Below are 14,091 nucleotides of genomic sequence, written 5' to 3' on the forward strand. Positions count from 1 at the left end.
TTTTCTTCTTCTCCAAGTAAAACCAGAATTTAAAAAGAAATGTAGAATTTTAGTGCAGGCATATATTAACATTTTTATAGTGGTTAAGCATTCTATGAAGCCTATCCGTTGCTTCATAATCATACCCTATTTTACAAGTCATTGTCTACCTTTAACATTTTGTATGCATCTTTTTCAGGCCTTCAACACTTGTACTCTGAGTGAGGTATGACATCGTTCTTGCAATGAGCTATGATTCAGCTGCAGGGTTCTAACTCTCAACTACAAAAATTCAGTTCTACACAATGGAATTGGGAAACCAACACAAAAAATAACCCAGCTCTTGAGAATTATCTGACCCTATAGTCCCCAAAGAGGGAGGAAACACCTGTCCTGTCAAATCTTTTATCAAGTACCTTTTATAATGTGCATTTCTGAAGCAAGATAATCTAAATTTGATCAGTTTACTTTACTTTGTGAAGGTGGGGGTTGAGTGGGAGAAAAGGAGTAGGTTTGAATTTTCTTTGTGCGTATGTGCATGCAAGCTCTAACCAAATAAACCCCTTATTTAAAAAAGTTTCAAGTGTATTTTTCTGATTTAAGCCAATTATAGACATGGATAAATCTATTTCAGGGGAGAATTGAATGACAATGTCTTGTGTTAGACAGGGTGAGTGATGTAATAGCTACATTTCCATCTGTTTGATATTTTTCCAATTTTCTTCCAACTGCTCCCTTAGTCTCATCTCATTCTCAGCTTCAATATCATCCCCTCTTTACTCTTGAAGCATTATCTCACTTCTCATCTGTTAATCACAGATCACTAGTTAAAACACATTCTTTTTGTGAAATTTCCCAGTGCTAAGCTTCCACACCAACTTCTTACCACCACCTTCTAAATTGTTTCTCATGGCTTGTATCTAGGAGGTTGAATTAGATGGTAAACTACTTGGGGTAGGGATGCTGAGTTGTTAATTATTGTATGGCACTTCAAAATAAAAAAGGCATCAGAGGTATGTAAGATTAATTAGAGTCCAGTCCACCCACTGAGTTGCCATAACTTCATCTGTAGCTCTTTAAGGCAGGGACTAGCTTTTTCTGAATGTCTGTATAGTGGCTAGCACAATGGTGACTTTGATTGGTGACCTAGATGCTACTGCAATACATACACACTAATAATAAAGTTTAGCAGAATTTTACTATTAGTCATGCTGCAAGTATAACCGAAAATTTAGTTAAAGATTTTTTTTTTTTTTTTTAACAACAAAGTATTAAGTAATTCTATTAGGTTACCAATAACAGTTCCTGAAATCTATTTACCACTGTTACAACTCAGATTTCTTCAGCTGAAAATCAAGCATGTTTCATTATGGTATTTACTGGTTCATTTAGCAGAACAGTAAATTCTTCAGTCCCGTAAACACTGTTACAAATATATACTGTACCAACTTCTTGCATCAAATTAAACAGGTGCAACCATTTTTAAACTAAGAGAAACTGAAATCATGTTTTGACATACTTGTCATACTTCACAGCAAATTTTCTGGGCGCTCAAGGAAACGTACATTTTAGTCAGGCAAAAACACCATACCAGTCATTTTCAAAAGGGTCCTTCCATAAATTACTTTTATTTCTCATTGAATGAGCACAGAGTCATTACCATATTAATAACAGATATGTTTATTATTACATATCCATCAGTGCGATTTTCAATACCACTTGAAACATGCAAATCGTCCTGAGGACGAATCAGTTTTCCAGTGCTTCTTATTTAATACACAACTGCAAAGCCATTATAAATTACTGAGGAGGTATTTGGTTAAAAAAAAATAAAATAAAATAAAACCATACTGTCCATACCATGAATGTATCCCTGCTACAAAGCAAGAGTTTAACAACATTTATACTTTAAAAACTCCAGATAATTCAGGAATTAAAGTTTCACAGGCATACTGTTTGTTGTTTCTCTATTACATGCTTTTTGCATTTTCTGGAAATCTCGTCTTATGAATAAGAATTCTTTCTTTGTAACAGGAGTTTTCATTCAAAGATTGTATTCAATTTAGGAAATGCATCTAGCATCTACAATACTTTAAACCAATTAAAGTTCAGTAAAAACTACTGATGCAGAATAGGTTTTTGAGATTTCTACACTTATTGACATGGCAATAATACAGTTATCTCAAAATAAGGCACTAAAAGGGCAATGCAACACCCATTAAAAGTGTTCTAAGAATAATTTATATTTCAAACAGTGCATACATTTCTTAAATGTCTATTAACTTAATGTACGTTATCACTTAAAACGGTAAGGCAATATGTTATACAATTACAGAAATCATGTACCCCCGAAATATACTTCCAAACTTGGTTCTTTTGTAGTTAGTTTCTAATGCCTCTAACAGTAAAATAATTCAGTATGGCTTGGCAAATATGCATAGATTAAATGCTTGTTGTCCTCATCCCTTTACACACTTTCTGAATCAGTATTTTGTTAAAGCATAATGCAAAGTATTTAACACTTCGATCCACTCTATTATGGGTGATTAGCATTAACGCTGTTAAGAGCTCTGCAGTGAAGGCACTGAAGTTCAAGTGAGTATACGGCTTCATTTTTAAGCTATTTCTGCAGTGTTCAAGAGCGCAACTCAGTCTTCAAAGAAACTTCTGTTCTTCTCATTTTGAGATATCTTCCTTCTCTGCTCAAGTTTGCGTACTGATTTTGATATAAATATCCTCTCCAAAGGACAAACAGTCCTTTTCTCTCATTGATATGAGGAAAGTTGACTGCATTTCATCATGATTGACAGGCATTTTCTTATAAATCCAAAAAGGCAGCACCTTTTTCATACACCTAGCTAAGCGTTATTTGCTTTAACTTGCATTACATAGTAATAATTAATCTAATCTACCTTTAGGCAAACCCGCAATAAAACACCCTCAGTGCGCTTTTTGTGCCAAAGCAAGAAGGAGAGAGTACAGCAATCTTAACCCTGAAGCCTGTGATAGTTGTGTTGAAAGGAACAACAGCCTGTCTGCACTGCTCTGTGTGGTTGAAGAAGCCCAGTTTCTCAGACTGCATCCCATGAGATTCCATAAAGTATTGTACATGTGGTTAGCTGGAAGAAAAATAAATACTGCAATTAATGAAGAAATCACAGGGACACTCTTAGTTCATGTTAATCAAGAGATTAAATGAAAAAATAAATGTGTTCTACATAGCAACATTTTATAACTTTTTTTTTTCAATTTATAACAGCAAGACACTAAAGGCACACTTACATAATTGTAAATTTAAACACAAAGCTCACATAAAATTCAAAGTAAATATATTTTCTGAGCCATTCAATGAAAATTCATTCACAGTATCATTTTATTTATGAACAATGTAATGCTTAGTATAAAATTTTAAAAATCACAGTTAGATGATACATAAGATTAATGTATGCAATATTGTTGTAGCCATGTTGGTCCCAGGACATTTGAGAGAGAAGCTGCAAGAGGTAACAAACATAAGTTGGTCCAATAAAAGATATTACCTCACCCACCTTGTCTCTCATAAGGTTAATGAAATATTAAATCAATGGGACTAAGTTATAGAAAATGAGAAAAATCACAAAGCTTATATAAAGTTTTGAAGTGTAAATGACCAAAACAATGGACTATCCCTGACATAATCAAGCCTATTCTGTTTCAGTGTAAATGTTAATATTGCAAATACAATAATAATCTTACACACACTCCTTGTAATTTTAAACTATAGTGAAATAAATGCCAAAAATATTAAGAGCAAAAAATGACAACACCCCTGAAGATAAAAAGTTCCATAAAAATTAGTGTGGTAGAAGCCTAAGATATCCTTTTGGATCTTCAGATAGCATTGCTATTGGTAGTAAACTCAATGAATTTTTGGTTTATATCTGTACCTGATGAATAGTTAAAATGAGGAAAACTCTCTACAAGAACTTAAGTATAATGAAGTGGGCATGATAAAAGACTCAGATTTCATGGACTTTTACTCAGTTTATTGGCTCTGATTCAGGAAAGCACTTAAGCTTAACTTTAAAGCACATACCTATTCAGCAACACATCTGAATGAATGCTTAAATGCTTTGGGGCCTGACCCAAAGTTCATGGAAGTCAATAAAAGAACTCCAGATAGACTTACATGCTTGAAGTAAAGACTTAGGTGCTTTACTGAATTGCGAATTACATAATTGTAAATTAAACAACACAAACACATAAAGCTCACATAAAATTCAAAGTAAATTGCTTAATTCCCCTTTGATCAGGTTCCGACATCTAAGAATGTAGCAATGGTCAAATACCAGGTAAATGCTAAATGTTATATTCCAAGGGGATTACTATCTGTCCCCATCTCTTCCTCCTCAGTTCTGGGAGAATACAGAATTATTATATTACTACTACTCTTTATTGGTAGTCAGGGGCTGTGAGAGGGAGGCTGGAAGAAGGGACAATAAGTCTTCAGTAAGTGGCTTGCATTGTATAATTTACGACAATTAAGCAACCAATCTTTTTCTTTCTAGTATGTAAAAGTGAATTTTTCAGCTGGCTTTTGTTATAAACCTGTGTTCATTAATTGCTGAAAATAAAATCCCCTTCCCCCACCTATCCCCTAAAAGATGAGCCAAAGCCCATATAGAGAATATTTAGTGATGTTAGGAACATAGGAATGGCTGTATCATGTCAAAGCAGTAATCCATCTGATTTCCAACGACTAGTACCAAATGCTTCAAAGGAAGATACAAGAAAGTCCATACTAGAATAACTTGTCCATGGAAAAAAGTTCTTTCTAACCATTATCAGTTAGTTTCTATCTTATGCCCTGGCACATAAGCATTTATAGCCCCCATTTTTTTCCTAATATAACTGGATCTTTTTATTATCCATTTAAATATCTAATCATTTTTGGAATCTTACTAAGCTCTTAGCCTTAATATCCTGTGTCAACTAGTTCCACAGGCTAACTATACTTCATGTAAAAAAGTATTCAGGGGGGCTGAGATAGCTTAGTGGTTTGAGCATTGGCCTGCTAAACCCAGGGTTGTGAGTTCAATCCTTGAGGGGGCCATTTAGGGATTTGAGAATTTAGTTGGGGATTGGTCCTGCTTTGAGCAGGGGGTTGGACTAGATGACTTCCTGAGGTCCCTTCCAACCCTGATATTCTATGATTTCCTTTTATAAAGTTTTTAAGTGTGTTGACTTTAAATTTCATTGAATATCCTCTTGTTCTTGTATTATGCAAAAAGGTAAATAGGAGCACCAATTTACTTTCTGACATTTATTATTTTGCATTCTTTTATCATATCTGCTCTTATTTGACCTCTCTAAAATACATAGTTTCGGTCTTTTCAATCTCTTGCAATAAAGAAGCCTATGTATGCATGCCTCCAATAATTTTTGTCACCTGCCTCTGGACCCCTTCTATTTCTGCTAGAAATAGAGCAACACAAGTAATGCTCTTGCCCTACAGTATGTGACCATTAAAATGCAGAATATGCTGGAAGTTATGTTCTGCAAATAAAATATGTCTGTATTAATCCTGAGACACAATGAAATGAGATTGCTCAGGGCAGATTTCTTTGCTGATATTAAGTACACCTCCACCAAAAGATTCAGAGTAGGTCTGAGAAGAATATATATTGCCATTAAGGGTTTAACTCCCATCATCCTGGCACATATTGTATTAGTAAAATTCAGATCCTAAATTGTGAGAGCATGTATCTGATTACTGTTTCTTTACAACCGTAGTAGAGGGGCCATAGAAGGTTTGGGCAAAAGATCTCCAATGAAGTAGAGAGAGAGAGAAAAACAGATACTTTAGAAAATTAGCTTGAGAGAGAATTCTGTTTTCCTTTTTTTCTAATGAAATTCCTTGTTCAGTGTTGGAACACGACGACTCTTTACCAGATTTTTTACTACTGTTACATGACACAAAGGTGTCAATGGGATTAAAAGGGAAGGTTACTCACCAGTAACTTGAGTTTTCTGAAAGGGTACTTTCCCCCATAGATCCACAATCTTTTGACCTATTGAAATGTAGAAATGAACATTTCAAGAAAAAATTCAGATGCGCCGAGTGCTGTGTACACACTCTATATAAGCATCTAAAAAAGTGAACTGTATGCCTGTGCTGGTTAAAAAAAAAAAGACAAGACACAAGCCAAAATCTCTATTAAAAGAGAGTGAAAAGGATTCAGTGAGCCGGTCTTCCACTTCTCAGAAAATTTTGTCCCATTATTTTTAAAGAGTTTGAATGGAAAGTTTCTGTCTTCCCTAAATAATCTGTAAGAATGCCTGGGCAAAGTTCAGATCTTGAAATGAAAAACTCAGAAGCCAAGTAGCTAGATTCAAGGAGGCATGATCTGAGTGAAGAATCTGACAGTTCTTCCAATACAAGAGAATCCAACAAGGGGGCTGACAACTATAATAGAGCTGAGTAGTGGAACTGTTTTGTCTAATGTGACACTGTGGCAAAAAATGAAGCTCCTGTCTTAAGTGAGCCTTGAACTAAGTAGAACCAGAAATAGAGACAGAAGATTTTTTTTGTTGCATGAAGATCCATATCTGTAGAGCCCATCTGCAGATTTCCATTGCTGTAATTTGAAGAATATACAATTTATAAGCTAATTGAATTAATATGCCATAAATTGAAGATGTGTTACTGGATTGTTCAAAATAATCATAGTAACAGCTATCAGAAGCCTCTGCAGAGGGGAAAAGGAGAGCAGAGCATACTTAGGATAGAATTCTAGTAGCCCCCCGATAAGAGAAAACAAAGGATACAATTCTGTAAAAATACAATACAAAAGTAAAATATAAGCAATTTTACAGACGCAAATGTGACAGTATGCAGGGAACACTGCATAATAGACAGGCAAATATGGGTTGGGATACCCCAAAAATGTAGTTTTTAAATCAAGCAGTCAGAACTGTGACATTCCAATGGTTATTTTTGTTTTATATATTTCAAATGATCAACAACAATACATTTTGTTATAAGATACATACATGCAGTATGTTAAATTATTCCCCTTTTTCCTTAATTCATCGTTTAGAAGAAATCTGGGATATGTTCCAGAGATGTATCGAACAATGCTCCTTCCTTTTTAGCGGTACCTTTCCTTATGTTTAGGTAATGCAAAAGCTCCATTACAAATGTCTACAACCACAAGTGTGAATTCTCCAGAATTCACTATATGAAGATCATTTCAAAGATGGACATACAAAAGCTCTGAAAGCAACACACCAATTTAAAATAGAATCCCCACATTCTAAGGCAAAGTGAGTGGGAAAGCAAGAATCCTGTGTGAAGATTTCTTAAAAGAAGCAGAATTACAAAGTAATGTTCAGAATCAGTTGAACAATCTTAAATCAGCAGTGGATTCTTTTTTTGATGAGGAGAATTACAGGTTGCCAGAAGTGGAATGTTCTATAGAAGATGGAAGGACACTTAAGGCCTAATCCAAACCTATTGAAGTCAATGGGAGTCTTTCCACTGACTTGTATGGGCTTTGGATCATGACTTTTGTTAGAATGGGTCCAAGGCAGGGTGTCTGGGTTGTCCTGGGAAAAAAGTAGTAGTTTCAGCAATTGGAGTGCTATTTAGGACCTATCAAGTGCTAGAGCCTTAATAGTTGAAGCACCTAGGGCTTGTTAAGGCATGCACTTTGCACGCTACTGAGTGAAGGGCAGCTCTCCAGACCTCATGAGGAGGCAATGATTATCCAAATGGTACAGGTGGGATCCCATTACATTCCCAGTGGTATGAGGAAGAGCTTGAATGGTTAATTTGGCAGGCAGGAGTTAGGAAGGTGTCAAATGGCTACTTGGCACTTGAAGTGAATAATCCTGACAATTCAAGTCTTTGATAGACCTGAGGGCTGGCGTCTGACAGGCAATGGAGATAAGCATCTACTAAGAATGACCTACACAGAGTAGTCCCTGGACCAAACCACAGATTCAAAGTATAAGCAAGCGGACTTCAATAATTGGAGACAAGAAAAGGGGAATCGGACAGTGATTTTGGCTATGTCCTCTAACATTCTGCCACCAGGCATTCCCACATTTTAAGGAACAAATGCAGGGTTCATTGTACCAAGGCCAGTTTGTGACCTACATATATGAAAGGAAGACTGGGATAGCTCTTTGAAAGAGGAAGCCTGAAGTACTGGAAGGCACAATCACCGTTGCAAAATTGGAGCTAGCCATAGAGGCTGCAGAAGAAGTGGCTCAGCTCCTTGGGAAGAGGTGGCTAAGATCAAATGCTTACGTAGCAGTGGTACACCTGGCATAATAGCGGTGAACCACAGCACCCCTGGAACTTATGAGCAAGCCATGATTACAGTTCAATATTTCCATTCTTGACAATATGCCATATACATAGGATTCCTAGTAAAAGAGAACGATGTCAAGGAATGACTCATAATAAACAAGTAAAAAGGTACTGCTAAGTAAGCTGAGGTTCAACAGAGCGCTTCTGCTTTGACAAAGCAGGAGCTGGATGATATTGCCATACTTAGTGGGGAAACACCTGCTCCACAGAGCCCTTGCTTCACAAACTGTATATCAGTAGGGATGGAGAAATCCCGCTGCTATGTTGTTTTTCAATGGAAGCTCAGTAGGCTGGCACTTCAGAGAAATGTCTATGCCCCATAACCTGGCAGGTGTGTTTGCTCCAAGGCAAATCTAATATGGATCCCACATCATCAATGAATCAGAATATGGGAAAAGGTAAGGCATTTTGCACTAGGAAGAAATTCAAACCATGAGTGCTTAAAAATAAATAAATTAATTAAATTAAAAAACCCTCTAGAGTGAAACTGCCCTAAAATTTGGAGAGTAGAAAGAACACAGCCAACTTAGCTTGCTATATGGAACTGCTGAGGTCCACCTGGGAAAGAATTCTTGAGCTCCTCCTGCAAGTGAGTGCGCCTATGGTGTTCACTCCCCAAAGAAGTTCCTTCTGGGACAGCTCAACTGCTGTCAGAAAAGCAGAACAAAGCAATCTGAGACACACAAAGGGAACTAAATGTCTTTGTTCAGGTGGTCAAATCCTAGACTGCCAAGAACGTCAGTGACTTGTACTTGTATATGTTAACATAGTCAACAGGGATCCTCAAGACTACCTTATCTGGGGAAATGACTTTCAACACGAGCTAGCACTAATTCCAGGAATGTTGCACTAAAGCTCACAGCCACTGCAATGGCAGGAGGAGGAGGATACAAGCAGAAATCTGTGGCCAGTGAGTTAAGAACAATAAGGGTTTTTAAAGTATATGTGGGGGGAATATGTCTAACAATGGTATTGGTCCATTACTAGATGGTAGAATTGTCAATAGTGAAGAAAATGCAGAAGTTTTCAATAAGTATTTCTGTTCTATATTTGGGAAAAAAACAGATGATCCATTCATATATGATGATGATGATAAAATACTTTCCATTCCAACAGTAACTAAGGAGAAGTAAAATAGCAGCTATGAAAGCTTAACGTTTTAAAATCAGCAGGTCCAGATAACTTGCATTCAAAAGAGTTTTAAGAGGAGCTGTCTCTACCATTAATCTTGATTTTCAACAAGTCTTAGAACACTGGAGAAGTTCCAGAGATCTGGAAGAAAACTAAAATTGTGCTATTTTAAAAGGGTAAATGGTATTACATGGGTAATTATAGGCCTGTCCCAGCCTGACATCAGTCTTGAGCAAAACAACAAAATGGGTGACACGGGATTCAATAAAGAATTAAAGGTGGGCAATTAATGCCAATCAACACTAGTTTATGGAAATTAAATCCTGTCAATCTAACTTGATATCTTTTTTAGATGAGATTACATATTTTATAGTTAAAGGTAATAGTGTTGATATAATATACTTAAGACTTCTGTAAGGCATTTGACTTGGTATCATACAATATTTTGATTAAGAACTAGAATGATACGAAATCAACATGACATTAAATGGATTAAAAATTATCTGATAGGTCTCAAAATGTGAATGGGCAGTCATTAAGTGGGTGTTTCTCTAGTGGGGTACTGCAGCGATTGGTTGTTGGTACTATGCTATATAATAATTTTTTTTTTTATAAATGTCCTTGAAGGAAACATACAACATAATCTGGATTGCTTGGTAAGCTGAGTGCAAGCAAATAACGTGTATTTCAATATGGCTAAATGTAAGGTCATACATCTCAGAACACAGAATATAGGCCATGCTTACAAGATGAGACACTATTTTGGAAAGCAGCAAAGCTGAAAGAAAAAAAAAAAAGACTAGAGAGTCATGATGGATAGTCAGCTGAACATGCAATGCCTTGGCCAAAATGTTTAATGCAATACTTGGCCTCTTCTGGCCTTATACTCTATGAATAACCTAGCTGATTAAGTCCAGCGGCAGATCCTAAGCCACACAGTGATGTGTTGAGCTGCTCAGCTCATGTTCCAACACAGGCCATTAGAGAAGGTATTGTCAGTGAGATTATTCAAGCCTCTCCTCCCAGGTGTTAAGCCGGAGGGCTGATCAGTTCTTGATGTTGAATGGTAGAAAAGTTCTTTGTTCTGGATAGTGAGCTAACAGAAACATGATGCAGAATCAAAATTGGCCTGACAAGCATCATCATAACACTCTGCCTTATGAAGAGTTTGTACCTCAGGAGGCACAGGAAAAGTGAGAACAAAGTATAAATACTCCGAAGTGTCTCCCCACATCAGAACACTAAAGGACCCCAGTTACTGCTGATGCAACAAAGCAACTTCCCTTCTCTGAGTACCATGAGAACCTTGTCAGAAACTTGGAATCTAGAGATAAAAGAGGCATCAAACCCTTCATGCAGTGATGCCCAGCACTGCAGCACCTCCCTTTCATGGTGCTTGAATGCCAATGGCTAGGCACCAGGTCACCTCACTTCAAGGTGCTATGGCTATAGTGCTACAACTCCAGCATATCTCAACTCTACAGCACTGGTTCAACGAGACACTCCATCTCTGTGACAGCGGTACACATAGGCAACTCCAAGTCCCCTAGGCAGCAAGGCACATCAGATTCATGGTGCCAACACAGAGGTCAAAGCACTAGTGTATCAAAATAGTTATGCAATGAGGTGGAGACAGATGCATCAAAATGCCTCATCGTATCAGTGTGATTATTCTGAGGCAGATGCACCTCTTCATCTGAAACCAGTGAGCCAGGATGCCTGTCTTGTATGCCACCAGTATGAGGCAGAGATGACAAAGCACTGGAGTGCCTCTTCTGTGTGGTGCCAATGTGTTGAGGCAGATACGTCAATGTGCCCCTCCCTCCTGCCTGTTGCTGGGGTTTTGAGGCAGAGGTGGTATACTTAAGATTACTACCACTACATGGTGTTGCTGAGTCTAGGCAGAGGTAGTTACTCACCAGAGTTCCTCTTTCCCCCTGGCGCTAATATATTTAGGCCAAGGCATTGATGCCTCTTCTGCTTTATGATGAGGTGCCAAGGTAGAAGTTCCAATTACCAGAGTGTCTCAGATACATTGAGACACTGGTGTTCTGGTGCACCTCTACTGTTTGGCACCAATGCATCAAAGCAGTGGTCCTAGCGTGCACCTACTGTAAGGCAACCTCTGTCCCTCTCTGCTTCTGGGCTCAAGTGCTCTTCCACCTTAACATCCTGATAAAGTCGTCAAATACATAAAGCATCTAAACCCTAAAGCAATCCTTGGCCCTTAAGTGGAAGAAATGTCTTAACTCTGGCTAGGGATAGATTTATAGACTTTAGGTATCTGGTGACAGAAGGTCCCTGAACCAAGCATATGCCATCCAGAAAATATTGCCAGGTACACCTCAAGTGCTATGTGGTGAGGGAATGGTGGAAGTAGTCTTCACAGATAAACCCCTGAAAGAGAGCAATACAGAAGGAGAAACATGATCAACAAACTACCCATACTAACAAATTAATTGAGCGAAGAAGATGTCCTCATTCCTCATCAAGAGGTGAATATAGCTGGACCACTTGGTAATAGTGACCATAATATAATTACATTTCTCCAGTGGAGAAAACTCCACAGCAGCTCAACACTGTAGCATTTCATTTCAGAAAGGGGAACTACACAAAAATGAGGAGGTTAGTGAAACAGAAATTAAAAGGTACAGTACCAAAAGTAAAATCCCTGCAAGCTGCGTGGAAACTTTTTAAAGACACCATAGTAGAGACTCAACTTAAATGTATACCCCAATTTAAAAAAACATAGTAAAAGAATCAAAAAAGAGCCACCGGGGTTAAACAACAAAGTAAAAGAAGCAGTGAGAGGCAAAAAGGCATCCTTTAAAAAGTGGAAGATAAATCCTAATGAGGAAAATAGAAAAGAGCATAAACTCTGGCAAGTGAAGTGTAAAAATATAATTAGAAAGACCAAAAAAGAATTTGAAGAACAGCTAGCCAAAGACTCCAAAAGTAATAGCAAAAAATTTTTTAAATATATCAAAAGCAGAAAGCCTGCTAAACAACCAGTGGGGCCACTGGACGATAGAGATGCTAAAGGAGCACTCAAAGACGGTAAGGCCATTGCGGGGAAACTAAATGAATTCTTTGCATCGGTCTTCACAGCTGAGGATGTGAGGGAGATTCCCAAACCTGAGCCATTCTTTTTGGGTCACAGATCTGAGGAATTGTCCCAAATTGAGGTGTCATTAGAGGAGGTTTTGGAACAAATTGATAAACTATACAGTAATAAGTCTCCAGGACCTGATGGTATTCGCCCAAGAGTTCTGAATGAACTCAAATGTGAAATTGCAGAACTATTAACTGTCATCTGTAACCTATCATTTAAATCAGCTTCTGTACCAAATGACTGGAGGATAGCTAATGTGATGCCAATTTTTAAAAAGGGCTCCAGAGGTGACCCTGGCAAATACAGGCCAGTAAGCCTCACTTCAGTACCAGGCAAATTGCTTGAAACTATCGTAAAGAACAAAATTGTCAGACACATAGATGAACATAATTTGTTGAGAAATAGTCAACATGGTTTTTGTAAAGGGAAATCATGCCTCACCAATCCACTAGAATTCTTTGAGGGGGTCAACAAGCATGTGGACAAAGGAAATCCAGTGTATTTAGATTTTCAGAAAGCCTTTCAGAAAGGTCCCTGACCAAAGGCTCTTAGGCAAAATAAGAAGTCATGGGATAAAAGGGAAGGTTCTCTCATGTATTGGTAACTGGTGAAAAGATAGGAAACAAAGGGTAGGAATAAATGGTCAGTTTTCAGAATGGAGAGAGGTAAATAGTGGTGTCCCCCAGGGATCTGTACTGGGCCCAGTCCTATTTAACATATTCATAAACAATCTGGAGAAAGGGGTAAACAGTGAGGTGGCAAAATTTGCAGATGATACAAAACTACTCAAGATAGTTAAGTCCCAGGCAGACTGCGAAGAGCTACAAAATGACTCACAAAACTGGATGACTGAGCAACAAAATGGCAGATTAAATTTAATGTTGATAAATGCAAAGTAATGCACATTGGAAAACATAATTCTAACTATACATATACAATGATGGGGTCTAAATTAGCTGTTACCACTCAAGAAAGATCTTGCAATCATTGTGGATAGTTCTCTGAAATCATCCACTCTGTGTGCAGCAGAAGTCAAAAAAGCAAACAGTGTTGGGAATCATCAAGAAGGGATAGATAAGACAGAAAATATCATATTGCCTCTATATAAATCTATGGTACGCCCACATCTTGAATACTGAGTGAAGATGTGGTCACCCCAACTCAAAAAAGATATTTTGGAATTGGAAAAGGTTCAGAAAAGGGCAACAAAAATTATTAGGGGTATCGAATGTCTTCTGTATGAGGAGAGATTAATAAGACTGGGACTTTTCAGCTTGGAAAAGAGGCAACTAAGGGGGGATATGATAGAGGTCTATAAAATCATGAGTGGTATAGAGAAAGTAAATAAGGAAGTGTTATTTACTCCTTCTCATAATACAAGAACAAGGGACCACCAAATGAAACGAATAGGTAGCAGGTTTAAAACAAACACAGGAAAGTATTTTTTCACGCAACACACTGTCAACCTCTGGAACTCCTTGCCAGAGGGTGTTGTGAAGGCCAATATTATAGC

The 14,091-nt window shown here is 37.5% G+C and overlaps 1 protein-coding gene across 2 annotated transcripts in view; it reads right to left on the reverse strand.

Annotated features, from left to right (window-relative positions):
• Positions 1–1,576: 1,576 nt before the first annotated feature.
• The window catches only part of ROCK1 (Rho associated coiled-coil containing protein kinase 1), a 182,948-nt gene continuing 170,433 nt past the window's right edge, over positions 1,577–14,091 (reverse strand). The window contains exons 33-34 of one of the 2 annotated variants that reach the window (XM_034762738.1): positions 5,973–6,029; positions 1,577–3,098 (exon numbers count right to left, since the gene is read on the reverse strand). In XM_034762738.1, coding sequence (XP_034618629.1) covers positions 3,095–3,098; positions 5,973–6,029 — 61 coding nt within the window. In that variant the 3' untranslated portion in view covers positions 1,577–3,094. The remainder of the gene's footprint in view (positions 3,099–5,972; positions 6,030–14,091) is intronic. The other variant, XM_034762739.1, reaches the window with a different exon arrangement.

This window comes from Trachemys scripta, chromosome 2 (genome assembly GCF_013100865.1).
Source record: "Trachemys scripta elegans isolate TJP31775 chromosome 2, CAS_Tse_1.0, whole genome shotgun sequence".
NCBI lineage: Eukaryota > Metazoa > Chordata > Testudines > Emydidae > Trachemys > Trachemys scripta.